Source organism: Trachemys scripta, chromosome 10 (genome assembly GCF_013100865.1).
Source record: "Trachemys scripta elegans isolate TJP31775 chromosome 10, CAS_Tse_1.0, whole genome shotgun sequence".
Taxonomy (NCBI): domain Eukaryota; kingdom Metazoa; phylum Chordata; order Testudines; family Emydidae; genus Trachemys; species Trachemys scripta.
Window position 1 is genome coordinate 37,621,198 of NC_048307.1, and position 14,144 is coordinate 37,635,341.

Genomic DNA, 14,144 nt, shown 5'->3' on the forward strand with positions numbered 1-14,144 from the left:
TAGTAGGATGCCCATGGAACATAGGATTGAGAAACCTGCATCATGTGACGCTATACTTGTCCCATGAGGCATTGCAAACCTTTCTCAAAGCACCCTGTGGCCAGTTACACAGTGGGATAGCTACCCTCAGTGCACTGCTCTCTGTGTCGATGCAAGAGCTCCTAGTGTGGATGTGCTCCGCCGACACAAGGAGCATAGTCTGGGCAGGCAGCAGCAGTTTAATTAAAGCAGCAAAACTTTTGTTGACAGTCCATGTCTACACTAGAGTTTTAAGTTAGGAGGTAGCAAAGCCAGGTGGGTTGCCATTGGGAGAATTGTGGAGATGGGCTGGGTTTTGAGGAGGGATCTGAAGGATGATGTGTAGTGTGGCATAAAGGATCAGAGAGGAAGGATGGTCCAGTGGTTAGGGCACTAGCCAAGGACCTAGGAGTTAAGTTCCTGCTCCAACACAGATTTCTTGCATTATCTTGGGCCTCTCTGTGCCTCAGTTCAATGTGAAGCAGGTTAAGACTCTGATCCCAGGTGTGTATAAGGTTAAATGAATTACAGCTCATGAGGTGCTCATATACTGTGGGAATGGGGGCCATATAAGTACCTAAGAAAGAGTACAGGGCAGTGTGGGGGAATGAAATAGAGGGATCAGGCCCCTTCTGGTGGGTTTGCCTGCTTGCCCTTGGGGATTAGTTCCCAGGAAAGCTAGTGCAATTGGGTACTCCACATCTCCTTTTATAGGGGCTTGCTGTGCAACCAAAATCCTCCCCCACCCCACTTGCTTGTAGCACTCCCCTTATTCTCAAAGTTAATCTTCAGTTGCACATTATATTAGGTATCATTTACAGTGCCGCCTCCAGAGCTGGCCTCCCTGGTTTCTAGAGCCAACTGCCATGTCACCACTTGCTGTCCTTGTTTCCTTTATGGTGCAGGGGGCTTTGGGGTGGATTTCTCCTTGGCTGCGGATGACGTCCAATCAGGGATCTCTCTGGTGAGTCAGAAGATTCTCTCCCATGGTGTGACCTCCTTCTGCCCAACCCTGGTGACCTCCCCGCCATCCGTCTATCACAAGGTAAGGGAACCCCCCCAAAACACTCACGGCAGTGGGGATGGCACCGTTGGATCAGGTGGCTAAGCCTTGGGGGCTTCACCACAGAAGTGGAATGTGTGGGCTCTGTGATGGCAGTGGCCAGTTGGGAAGGGGAAGGGGTGTGAGGAGCTGGGTTCTAAACCCAGATGGCTTCTCTGCACATTTAGGCAACTGATGCTGCAATATTCCCAGGGTCCCATGAGACAAGTTATACAGGGCTTGGGACCTGCTTTTTCTTCGAGCACAGGGTATCGCAAGTCATGCACAGTGATCTGTTTTGGGTTCTTTTGAGAACCAGGCACTGGGGAGCTGGGGTACATGGGCCCACAAGAGGGTGGGTTCTGAAATAGTGTTCCCCTCCAGCAGAGATTAACCCTTTCTGCTAAAGACCAACTCATCAGTCTGCCCTACCACTAGGAGAGCTGTACAGGCCATGCCCAGCAGGAAAGCACATCTAACCCTGGGGCCAGTTTTTACCATTCCAGCAGGGGTAGTTACCTCTCTCTCACTGCCTTGGGGGCGAGTGGGTGAAATAGTTCCCTTTGGCACTCATAGGCATTATGCTAGGGGTCCTAATACAGGCAGGCTGGGTACTGTGTCCGTGAGGCTTCTAACACATCCCCGTCCTAGGTTCTTCCTCAGATCAGCATAAGAAATGGAGGGCCTCATGGAGCTGGTATCCTGGGTAAGTGAACAGCAAGGTCCTGTCCTCTTGGCCCCTCTCCTCTCTGTTGTGTGGAGACTCGCTCCTCTGTGGAGGAAGGAGAAGCAGCTGCTGTGGAAAGCATTCACTGTGGCTGGGAGTGTTGTGCCATAGAGAAGTGGGGGTGGTGTTGAGATTTTTACTCTGTGCAAGGCCAGGTGCAGCCTGGCCATGACTCCCAGAGAGCTCCGTATGCTGGCTGCCATGTTCCTCCCGCAGCTCCACCCCATGGCACTTGCTACTGCACTCCTCTCTACTGGTCTCTGCATCCAACATGTCGGCCCTGCTGGAATTGGGCAGTGTGTGGCAGTGGGTCACTGTGAGGGGGCAGACTGCCCATGCTGGCAGCAATGCCGTCTCTCGTGCCATGCTGAGGAGAGCAGCCCAAGGGCCTCCATCATTCTGAGGAGTGGGGAGATCTCTGACTGAAAACTGGGGGTGAGGCACCTCAGGGAAGGCTGCACCTTAGGGACCTCGCTTTGGTCCTTAAAACTGAGCTGCTGGCATTTGGGGTAAGCTCATTGAGAAGAAGAGAGTGGGAAACAGGCAGCAGGAAGGGGCTGTGGGGAGGTGTGAGCTGGGGCAATAAAGATTATAGGTGCCAGCAGGTGGTGAGGTCAAGTAAAGCCAGGCAAGAGTGGGATGGTAAGGGGAAGGAGTCTGGGGCAGGGGATAGAGCAGGATAACAGTTTCAGGGAGATAGGGTGACCAGATGTCCCGATTTTTGGATCTTTTTCTTATATAGGCTCCTATTACCCCCCCCCCCCCCGCCCCCATCCCGATTTTTCACACTTGCTGTCTAGTCACCCTACAGGGAGATACGAAAAAGCCTTGACTTTCTCCTACTCTGCAGTTGCCTGTTTTTTCATTCTCAGAGCCAGCTTGATGGGGGAGGGGTTTGGCAAGTTCCAGGGTGGGGCTGGCCAGGAGAGGGGATTGGCTGGGCTGAGGTGGGGCGGTGGGTGTCCTCACCCTTGGGGTAAGAAAGGGAAACAGTTGTGGGTATTTTTTCTCTCCCTGGTGGGCAGGGGCCCATCTGGAGGGGCCTTTCATAAGCAAAGAGAAGAAAGGGGCGCACCCAGAACACTACCTCAGCACCTTTGAATCGGGAGCTTTCCAGGACCTGCTTGCCACCTACAGGCACCTGGACTGCGTCCGGATCGTTACCCTGGCCCCTGAGATGAAGAGGAGCAGTGAGGTGATCCAGGAACTCACCAGACGGGGCATCTGTGTCTCGCTGGGTAAGGGTGTCTGCTGGCTAGGGCCTGGTGGGTCTGGGTAGTCCCTTAAAGGCCCAATCTGTTTGCTCACATTGCTCACCCTGGGCCTGATCCTCTGCTCTGTCACACTGGTCTCATGCCAGTGCAGGTGCATTGAGGTTAATGGACAGTTTCAGAGTAGCAGCCGTGTTAGTCTGTATCCGCAAAAAGAACAGGAGTACTTGTGGCACCTTAGAGACTAACAAATTTATTAGAGCATAAGCTTTCGTGGACTACAGCCCACATTGGCCAAACCGGACAGTCTCTACGCAAAAGAATTAATGGACACAAATCTGACATCAGGAATCATAATACTCAAAAACCAGTGGGAGAACACTTTAACCTTTCTGGTCATTCAATGTCAGACCTGCGGGTGGCTATATTACAACAGAAAAACTTCAAAAACAGACTCCAAGGAGAGACTGCTGAGCTGGAATTGATATGCAAACTAGACACAATCAACTCAGGATTGAATAAGGACTGGGAATGGCTGAGCCATTACAAACATTGAATCTATCTCCCCTTGTAAGTATTCTCACACTTCTTATCAAACTGTCTGTACTGGGCTATCTTGATTATCACTTCAAAAGTTTTTTTTCCTCTTACTTAATTGGCCTCTCAGAGTTGGTAAGACAACTCCCACCTGTTTATGCTCTCTGTATGTGTGTGTATATATATCTCCTCAATATTTATTCCACTCTATATGCATCCGAAGAAGTGGGCTGTAGTCCACGAAACCTTCTGCTCTAATAAATTTGTTAGTCTCTAAGGTGCCACAAGTACTCCTGTTCTTTTTGAGGTTAATGGAGTTACTCTAGCAAATCAGGCCACTGTCTGTAGTGCAAAGTGCATGCAGTGTCTTCAAGCCAACATGGATATGAGAACGCTATCAGCTGCATAGTAACCATAATGGTGCATTAGTGCAAGCTATCTGCATTGGATTTCCCTTTGTGTCTTTTTCCAGCCTCAAAGGAAAACCTTTCTGCTTCCACTCCTCATGTCCACAACTGTGCAGAGTCACTGTTCTTCATCTCTGTAACATGGCTCTAAACTGGGTGGGCATATCTGACGGTGTGGGTATCTTAGTGTTTCAAAGTGCTTGTAAATAAGGACCAAATTCCACTTTGATAAGAGTGAGCAACTCTGACCCCAGCAAAATGTAGGAGTGGGGTGCGTGGGCCATCTGTATTTGAGGACAGAATATGATCCTGACCTTTACTTGTCTTAAACTTAGCTAAGACCCCAGTGAGGGCCAACCACATGCGAAGATTCAACTTCTAAAGTTAACCTGTTTGAATTCTCCTTTCACAAAAAGGCTTAAGTGTCCAGCTGTAGCCACCTTAAATGGGACTGCTTTCTAGACAGTGCAGAATACCTGCCCTCTGAAAACTAGGGCCTCTTACTGTGTTTCAAGTTACACACCCAAAAATGGAGGCATCACTAATCTCTGGAAAATTTAGCACAGTCCATTTTTTTTTTTTTTTTTTTTTAAGTGGAAGCCATGTGCACAGAGCACTGGCTGTATTTTTCTCATGTTCTCCTCACAAGCTCCCCTTTGGTGCTGAGATAAAGGATAGAAAAACTTAACCCTTCCCCTGAGTTGTTCCTCTTTGGGCTGAAATTGATGAACTATGCAAAAGAAGGGTTTATGCAACAAATCTGTATATAATCGGCCATAGCGTTTGCTGCCCTACAGGCCATATAAAAAAAAAAATCCAGAAGGGCAAATTTCTGCCTCCAGTGAGATTCAGGGCCCCTGGAAAGGACTACGGTTCTCATCTTCATTGGGCAAAACAAAAGCTCATTCCATCGCTGTAACAAAGCCCCGAGGTCTCATCAGCACCCTCAGCACCTAAAGAAGAGCTCCATGTAAGTTCGAAAGCTTGTCTCTCTCATCAACAGAAGTTGGTCCAGTAAAAGATATTACCTCACCCACTTTGTCTATCTTCTGAAGTCTTTGGAAGCCATGGTACACTGCAGTAGGGATCCAAATTCATCTCAACCACTGGCACTAGCACTTCCATGCTCCAGCTGGGTTCTGAATGGGGCTGTCAGAACTGGAGTGTAGTATGATTGAATAATAGGTGGATTTCCAGCAAACTTCTAGTGATTTGTGGACTGAGCACACTTGCCCCTGGGTGTTATTGGAGTAAATAGAGTAAAGGGGGAAATAGCCAAAGAAGTCACCTGATGCTCTTTGTTCGCAGGACATTCTGTGGCTAATCTGTCTCAGGCAGAGGAAGCTGTCCGACATGGTGCTACTTTTATCACCCATCTCTTCAATGCAATGTTACCTGTAAGTAACCGAGGGAGCCCACTGCCTGCCCGTGGCTCGCTCTGGCTTGTCTTCTCCTCCACGGACATTTATTCTCTGCCACGCATCTGGGTGGGTTGTCGGCAAGGGGAAGTGACTCTGGGTCTAAACGCACAAGCCCCTGTTGCCAGAAATGAAGACACAGCTCTGTTAGCTAAGATTGTAGCAGCCTCATCAAACTTTATACATGGACCAACCACCATTAGTGGGGGATAAAGTGTCACCCTGAGTGGGTCTGGGTTATATCACCATGCATGCCTCTTCATTGTCACTACGTCCAGCTGCTACCTTCATGGCAGCACCCCCTAGCCAGGGCACTAGGGTGACCAGACAGTAAGTGTGAAAAATCAGGTCAGGGGGTGGGGGGCAATAGGCATCTATATAAGACAAAGCCCCAAATATTGGGACTGTCCCTATAAAATGGGGGTATCTATGGGGCACTGGCAGCCTGTGGGTTTCTTCGTGGCAGGTATCACACCTGTTTTCTCATCCCTTTGCACAGTTCCACCATCGTGACCCTGGGATTGTGGGGCTGCTGACGAGTGACCAGATTCCTGCCAGGCGGAGGGTGTTCTATGGCATGATATCAGATGGGATCCACACCAACCCTGCAGCTCTGAGAATTGCGCATCGAGCACACCCCAAAGGTGAATCACTGGGGATTCCCTTGGTCTGGACAGCACAGCACCTCTGAACCCAAATGCTGTGCCCATCTGGATTGCTTTTCTCCCAGCTGATGTGCAGCATCCTCCTCAAATGGTACCAGATGGGATTACTTCCACTTAAGAATGGTGTGTGTCAGGGGCCTGGCTGGCTCTGGATAGTGGGAGCTTTCACCTCTAGGTTACTGGTTTCAGACTAGTACGGCCTGTGCATCATTTGCTGATCACATGGTGCTGGTTTCTCCTCCTTGTTCCTGCTAAAAGAAGCTGAAAACCCATGATTCATTGCTATTGTTTCCATGTGAGCCCAAAGGCTGTTCTATAGTCAGGAGTGTGGGGAGGAGCAGGCTCCCGGAGTATCTCTGAGGTATGGCCTGTGCTGTTGGGGCTCCCTCCAGCTCCCAAAGAATGGGTGTCTGCATAGCACACGGTCATGGAGAGTGGGGCTAACTGCACCCTTGTTGACCATCTCAGGAGAGATGCCCAGAGAATGTCCCAAGTTCTTGCCCTGGGGATGAGGCCTCCCAGCTTGGGGGAGGCCCATTGGTAGCCCAATGTGAGGTGAAGAGTGGCTCTGTCACTGCCCATGCTCTACCTGTTCTGCGGATAACCAGGGGACTTCAGGCACCAGGGCACTCCTGCACCCTTCTCCAGTGCTGTGTGAAAGGAATCCTGTGTGTCAATGGCCCCTCATGAGTAGAGTCCAGTGTCACTCCCCACCCACTACTGCACTTACACGTTCCCTGTGGCTCAGAATTACCCAGTTTATAGCCTGGTCCTTCAGCCCAAACCTCTGTGACCAGCCCAAAGCTTTGTGCTTGTCTTGTGAAACAGTCTGTCTTCTCCATCTTCTTTTCCTCCCCACTTTCCTAAGCTACAGTCAGCCCTGCACCCAGAAGGCGCAGTGCTCTCAGGAGAGTCCTCCTTGCTGGGTCACAGACATCCTGACTGCTGCCATTACCACTCCCAGCAGAGCGAAATGCCTGGGACTTGCACCGAAGAACTGGAGAGAAACCCCCTGCAAAGCTGGGCTGAAGGCTAGAGCTAATGTGGCCCCTCCTTGTCCCCTTAGGCCTGGTGCTGGTGACAGACGCCATTGCTGGAATGGGGCTGGCCCCAGGGAGGCACACCCTGGGCCAGCAGGTGATCGAGGTGGACGGGCTGAACACATACATTGCAGGTGAGCACTCCATACGCAGCCTGGTCACCTTCAGCCCCCACCTAGGGCCGTGTGTGTTTTAAGGTAGATCCCTGGGCCTTCCAGATGGCTCCACTGGCTGCAGAGCGGGTGTGAGCCCTGTGTGTGCTGACCTAGCAAAGGCTGGCAGTGCCATGAGGGAGCCCGCTGTCGCCTGGCCCAGAAGGGAGTGCCCTTTGGCTTGTCTCACCTGCTGCTGGCTGATTGAAATCCTGACCCCTGATGGTGTGGTACCTTGTAAGGGGAAAGGCTGGGGAGGACATATGAGAAAATGGTGCCACATCTCAAGTGGCACTGGGCACTGGTATGAGGCACACCCTCTGCCATTATGGGAGGTCTCCTTGCATTATGTGGGACAATAGCATCTACTTCATCCCTCATTAAAGCCCAACCCACTCCCAGGGTTGTGGTGCCCATGAAAGTGAGGTGCCAGGAGCACAGGGCAGAGTCAGGCATGGGGTGAGCGGGAGCTGGCCATGCACCTCTAACAACCTGTAATTTCCAGTCCAGAACCTCCCTCCAACCATACTCCTCAGTCCTGCCCTGTCACACCCCTTGCGACCCCAGCCTATTGCCAAAATCTGCCATGGCTTCTCTGGAGCTGAGGCTGAGAGCCCATAGACTCGTTCCACTTGTGGAATAGGATTGAAACCCTACGGGGACCATTGCTGTTAGATGGCTGGTGGATCTGCTCAGTTTCCTGTCTTTTCTCCTGCTCAGGGACGAAGACCCTGAGTGGCAGCGTAGCAACCATGGACTCCTGTGTTCGGCACTTCCTGGAAGCCACAGGTGAGCCCAACTCACCTACTCTCTGCCTGCGGGCTCTGGGATGGAGAACAGTGCCCCTTGCTGTTATCACTTCTCCTAGGGCCAAAGTCTCTACACATATCCAGAGAGCGTAGTAAGGAGATCCTCTCCCCAGACAAGGCTGACTATGGGCATTCTTTCCAAGCCCTCTTGGAGTCCCAGGTCAGCTAGCAGGCAGAGCCACACTGGGTGCCAGCCAGGGAGAGATTAGGCTTTACTTTTACTGCAGTGAGAACAAGCGAGCTCCTCCATTGTCACAGGTGCAAAGGGATCAAAGGTGAATAATCTTGTCCACAACTTCTGATTCCTCCCTTCCTCCCTCCAGCCACACCACAACTGCTCATCCCTCTCCTGCAACCCCTCTGGGCCTTTCCCCGCAAGCACCATCCAAGAGTAACTATTAAAAAGCTATGTCTGAGTTGCTCACACGTGTGTCCCTTGTGTCCCCAGTGGTTCAGCAAAGTGTCCATCTCTCTGTATGATTGTTCACTCTGCTCCCGGAGAAGGGGGTTACCAGGCTGGGTTGGGACCTGTCATATTAACTTCAAGGGTCAGAAGAGATAGTGTTAAACTCTTCCACTGTCCAACATAAAATGAGTGATGCAAAGAGGTCCAGGGTCTCTCAACCGGGGCCTTGGTGTAGTCAATTTCTTGGTAAACACGCAAAAGCATTCATTCTAAAACTGAATGTTTATTGATCACGAACAAGAAAGAACAAGAAATAAAAACAAGTGTTTATACTGAAACTGAAATTGAGTGATTACGCAAAACAAGCTTAATCAAATCCTTTAAAGTCGCTCTCCTTTGGGAGAAAAATATTAGTCTCATTTTCAGAACAACCTTTCTTTGAGAAAAGAAAAGGGTTAAATTTACATTCAGTCCTGATGTGAAAAGGGTATTCATTTCTCCTGTGTCTGATTGACAGACCCATGCAAGGTGGAGGGGAAGATAGGACAGAAAAGGTGGGGAACATACAGCTGTGATGGGTTCAGTCACAGAGACCCCCTTGGGACTGCTGAGACTATCTCTGAGTCCATTTTCTCTGCCCGTTTGGGCTTCCAGAAACCTGCCTTGTTGAGTCAGACACGCCAGTCTGCTCCAACACAGACCCAGGGTCAGAATCACACACCCCAAAGCTGCAGACTTAACTGAAAATGGCTTAAGAAGTGCTCCCGTCTCTAGCACCCAGACACCCAGCTCCTAGTGGGATCCAAACCCCAAATAAATTTGTTTTACTCTGTATAAAGCTTATACAAGATAAACTCATAAATTGTCTGCTCTCTATAACACTGATAGAGATGCATAGCTGTTTGCTCCCCCAGGTATTAATTGCTTACTCTGGGTTAATTAATAAGCAAAAGTGATTTTATTAAGCATAAAAAGTAGGATTGAAGTGGTTCCAAGTAATAATAGAACAAAGTTAGTTACCAAGCAAAATAAAACAAAACACGCAAGTGTAAACCTAATACACTAAGAAACTAATTACAGATAAAATCTCACCCCAGAGATGTTCCAATAAGCTTCTTTCACAGACTGGACTCTTTCCTGGTTTGGGCCCAATCCTTTCCCCTGGTAAAGTTCTTGTTCCAGCTCAGGTGGTAGCTGGGGGATTTCTCATGACTGCAGCCTCCTTTGTTCTGTTCCACCCCCTTCTATAGCTTTGGCCCAAGGTGGGAATCCTGTGTCTCTCTGGGTTCCCACCCCTCCTTCTAAATGGAAAAGCACCAGGTTTAAGATGGATTACAGTATCAGGTGACATGGTCACATGTCACTGTAAGACCTCATTCTTCATTACCCACAGGCTGGCCCCCACATCCACAAGAAGGCTTGCAGGTAAATAAACCATCTACAGCCAATTGTCCTAGTCAGTGGGTGCCATCAAGATTCTAAACCACCATTAATGGCCCACACTTTGCATAATTACAATAGGACCTCAGAGTTAACTTCATATTTCTAGTTTTAGATACAGGAATGATACGATACATACACACAAGTAGGATGAATGCACTCAGTAGGTTATAAGCTTGGTAATGATACCTTACAAGAGACTTTTTGCATAAAGCATATTCTAGTTACATTATATTCATGCTCATCAGCATATTTCCATAAAATCATATGGAGCAACGTCACAATGGCTTTTGTTGATGTCTTTGGAATCCTGGATGGCTGGTCAGTCTCAAATGGATGCTTTGGCTGGCAGGTTGACCACAGCCCCTGTTGCTTGGACCCTGGTTCACTTTCCGGTCAGGGATGTCATCTGGTTGGGTCTTTTCTCCTTAGATGGGGCAAGGCTGTGGTCAGCTCATCTCGCTGTGCTGATGCAGTGCAGCTGATTTCAGGATGATAGAAAGCCAAGAGAGTAAGAAATAGGACAGGAGGAGGGACGGTGCGGGGAACAACCTGAAAGGAAGGAGACAAAACAGGATCTTGTGCATCTCTGCGATGCTGGCAATCAAGTATCCCCACTGATGGACTGAGGACTGGGTGTCATAATGCTGTGATTATTTTCATCTAAGAGTTCTGAAAATCAAGTTCCTTAACGGAGAGCAAGGCCAGCTGGCATTCTGCCTGGAAGAAAGTATTTCAGTCTGGTTTGCTGCTTCTATCTTGGGGTGAGGGGAGATGAACTGAGATGCACAGGGGAGGGATAGCTCAGTGGTTTGAGCATTGGCCTGCTAAACCCAGGGTTGTGAGTTCAATCCTTGAGGGGGCTATTTAGAGATTTGGGGCAAAAATTGGGGATTGGTCCTCCTTTGAGTAGGGGGTTGGACTAGATGATCTCCTGAAGTCCCTTCCAGCCCTGATATTCTAGGGTGGGGTGGGGAAGAGAGTCTTTTTAGGAAATCCCCAAAGGGGAAATGTTGGTGGCATAGTTCATCCCCCCCACATTATTTTCTCTACCAATTAGACCCAATATCTCTCACACCAATTTTGGTCCATTAACTTCTGGTTCCACATCTTCTGTTTTTACCAAGGATGATTTCAACACAGTCCTTGAATCATATCGTCAGGTCTCCTTATGTTTGGACTAGCCTAGCTTCTTTGTCTGGTTCTTTTGCACTTGTTTATAATCATTTATTGGCAACTTAACCTATTGCTCATGGTTAATTTCCAAGTAGGCAAAAATTGTTGGTTAGCGTGTCGGCTTATGAGCTTTCACGTGCTTTTGTACGTTTCAGCTTCCCACGGGGGTAAATGTTATGGGCCCAGTAGTCACAGCAGACCCTGTGTGTCTGATTTCAGCATGTGGCTGGCTAGCAGCCAGCAGCCCCCTGCTGTTCCATTTCCCACAGAGATGGCTGTCAGTATCTTGGCAGGACCCTGATTCAGCTGGCCCTGCCTTGTCTGAAGGGCTGCCCGGTGTGGGAAGCAGTGGAGAGGTCCTGAAAGAGGATGTCTGTTAACTGCCATAACAAGGTGCTGTTCTTCCCCCAAAGGATGCACTGTGGAAATGGCCCTGGAGGCAGCATCCCTCCATCCTGCCCAGCTCCTGGGAATTGAGCACCGAAAGGGGACCCTGAACTATGACACCGATGCAGGTATCAGCACGATTGCAGGTTGATGCACCACTTCACCATTCTCCACAGTGTCGTCTGGTGGCTGAGGCTAGGGCTGGAGTAGCAGTGAGCTCCCCAGCCCACCATCACCATTCCCCATGGGGGTGGCTCCTAGAAGGAGCTGAGGCTGACGTACCTATGAGCTCCCTCACCATTGGGGCTGCTACACCATTCCCTACAGCGCCTCCTACTGATACAGGATGGGACTGGCATAGCTGGGGTCTGCTGGCTGAGGCTCAGTAACATGCCCTCTCAAGCTTGGCCTTGGCACTTGGATTGGGAAATAGCTCCTTTGGTTCCTATTGTCTTTGTTTGAATCCAGTCCTCTTGTGCAGTCTAGTCCCTGTGGCAGTCTGTAAACCAGGGGAGGTCACTCCCCCTGTACAGACTCAAGATGCAACTGCCCCTCCCCAGAATGGCAGAGTTGCCAGCCTGGGTAGGGGCAGTTCTACCACTGTTTGGGGTACGTGCCTTACCGTAAATCCTCTGCGGTCTCCATGGGTATTGGAATGTCTCCTCCATCAGCAGGAAAACCCTTACAGTCCTTTCCCATGGCAACCCCAACAGATCAAGCACCCCTCCTGCTGCCTCTGATTCCTGCTTCCTCTCTTCTGCCTGTTGCAGATTTCCTGCTGCTGGACAACAGCTTACAGGTGCGAGCCACGTACATCGCAGGTGAACGGGTCTGGAGTCAGGACACCTTCACTATATGAAACCAGAGACTCACCTGGGACTGGCAGCACTCCCCCCAACCCTGGTGCCAACTACCAGCTCCCCCAAGCGCCATGCTCAGTGGTCGCTGGCAGCCGCATTGTCCTCTCCCTCTCAAAGAATGCTTTTGTAAGACCTTGGTGTTTCTTCCTCCTGGGTCACCCTTGAAAGTACCAAAGAACTGCATGTTCCAGAGCAGCCCTTGCTTTGTTGCCAGCCCTGCCTGCAATGAGTTTGTCAGCTGTCTGCTAGACAAGAGGTAAAAGAGTGGGTGGAGCTCTGCTGCTGGGATCACTCTACGATGGAGCCACCTGAAGGACAAGGTGCCTGTCTGTCTCTGTTCTCTCTCTTGAGCACTGGATTTGAGCCCTGCTGTAGAGGAAAGGGAAGCTACTCCATGCGCTGTTCTGTTTCGATATGTGCCCACATTGGCCTATGTGCATATCACAGCACACACACAACACTAACTTCACTTCCCAGAATAGGCCTCTGGCTGTGCCCTTTGTCTCTCACCATCGGGCCTATTAATGCCAGTGTGTTGACTTCCCAATGTTCATCTGCCCATTTTCTAGAGAAATCCCAGTGGCCTTGAAGCAGCTCTGCTGACAGCCTGCAATCTGGCTGGGAGCCTGGGGAGGGGGCGATGTCTCTACCTGGCACTGTCAGCCAAGGGCCGTGAGTTCATGTCACACCTTTGATCTCCTGTACCCCGAAGCAGAGTACTCACCACCTCGCTCAGGCCGTGGGCAGCCCTAGTGCCTTGTGTTGCTCCCTGGGATGAGACCCTCACCACCAATTTTCCTCCTGGGCTGAATCCTCAGGGCTGTGTACAAACCCATGAAAAGCAGGAGCTGCTGGTTCCTTGTGCTGTCTTGCTGTGTGGGCAGTGATTTTGTCTGCTGGGTGCATGGACTTCATTCTGCAGCAGAAAGCAGTGTTGTTCTTGAACTGTATACACATGCAAAGTGGGTCTTACAGGCTCTAGTATATATTCCCATCTGTATTAAACTAATATGATTGGAAAGCTTCCCGAGGATGCTACACAGCTTGCTGGTCTGTTAGTTTCTTTGCATCAGTGATGAGGTGAGATACTTTTGCTGTAGGGAATGTATCCAAAATGGCAGTGATGTAACTGGACACCATTCCATCTTGAGGTGCGGGGTTCTCTCAGGGTTTATGTCCTCACTAGAAGCTCTGGATGGTTAGATGATTGTTTATCTGCTCATTCTCATAATTATCTTCACTTGATGTGTCAGTTAGCTTTCGGACTCTACAGAAGGCTGAGAGAGTTTCCATTCTAATCCTGATCTTGATTCTGGACTTGCCAACAAGAAAATGTATCTGAAATGCCCCCTCATAGGTAGCGGAGACAGTGTCTGAGATACTTTAGGTCAATCAGACAATGATAGGACTTAAACTGTGGTGAAGCTTAGCAAGTTTGGCGTTCATAAAGAAACCTTAAATCTGGTAGGTTTCAGTTAGGTTTGTTCTTCCTTGCAATACCTTTTTATAAGTTCACTGGAAACAACATCTGAATGAGCCCCCATTGTAGTTGTAACCCCTGCTGGCATCACTGGTCTCCTCTGAGAATTTCTAACATCTGCTGCCTAGATGAGCAGATACTCTGCCCTCCCAGACTGCAACATTTGAAGGAGATATCAAATGTTGTGCTAGCATGTGCAGCACTCTGGGGTTCCACATCTCACCAATGGCACTTCTGACGGCCATGGAGCCTCTGTATAAAAATGGAGGAAATTTCAGGACAAAAAAAGTTTGATAGACCCTAATTTTGAGAATGTTTTACTTATTTTTTTTGTAATTGAATAAATGTTATAGATTTAAGTGCTCAAAA

At 49.5% G+C, this 14,144-nt stretch overlaps 1 protein-coding gene across 1 annotated transcript in view; it reads left to right on the plus strand.

The window, feature by feature from the left end:
- Positions 1–14,144, plus strand: part of AMDHD2 (amidohydrolase domain containing 2) — a 20,383-nt gene extending 6,239 nt beyond the window's left edge. The window contains exons 5-13 of the mRNA XM_034784173.1: positions 924–1,063; positions 1,712–1,766; positions 2,813–3,025; positions 5,251–5,339; positions 5,860–6,004; positions 7,092–7,199; positions 7,938–8,006; positions 11,462–11,563; positions 12,206–14,144. Coding sequence (XP_034640064.1) covers positions 924–1,063; positions 1,712–1,766; positions 2,813–3,025; positions 5,251–5,339; positions 5,860–6,004; positions 7,092–7,199; positions 7,938–8,006; positions 11,462–11,563; positions 12,206–12,294 — 1,010 coding nt within the window. The 3' untranslated portion in view covers positions 12,295–14,144. The remainder of the gene's footprint in view (positions 1–923; positions 1,064–1,711; positions 1,767–2,812; positions 3,026–5,250; positions 5,340–5,859; positions 6,005–7,091; positions 7,200–7,937; positions 8,007–11,461; positions 11,564–12,205) is intronic.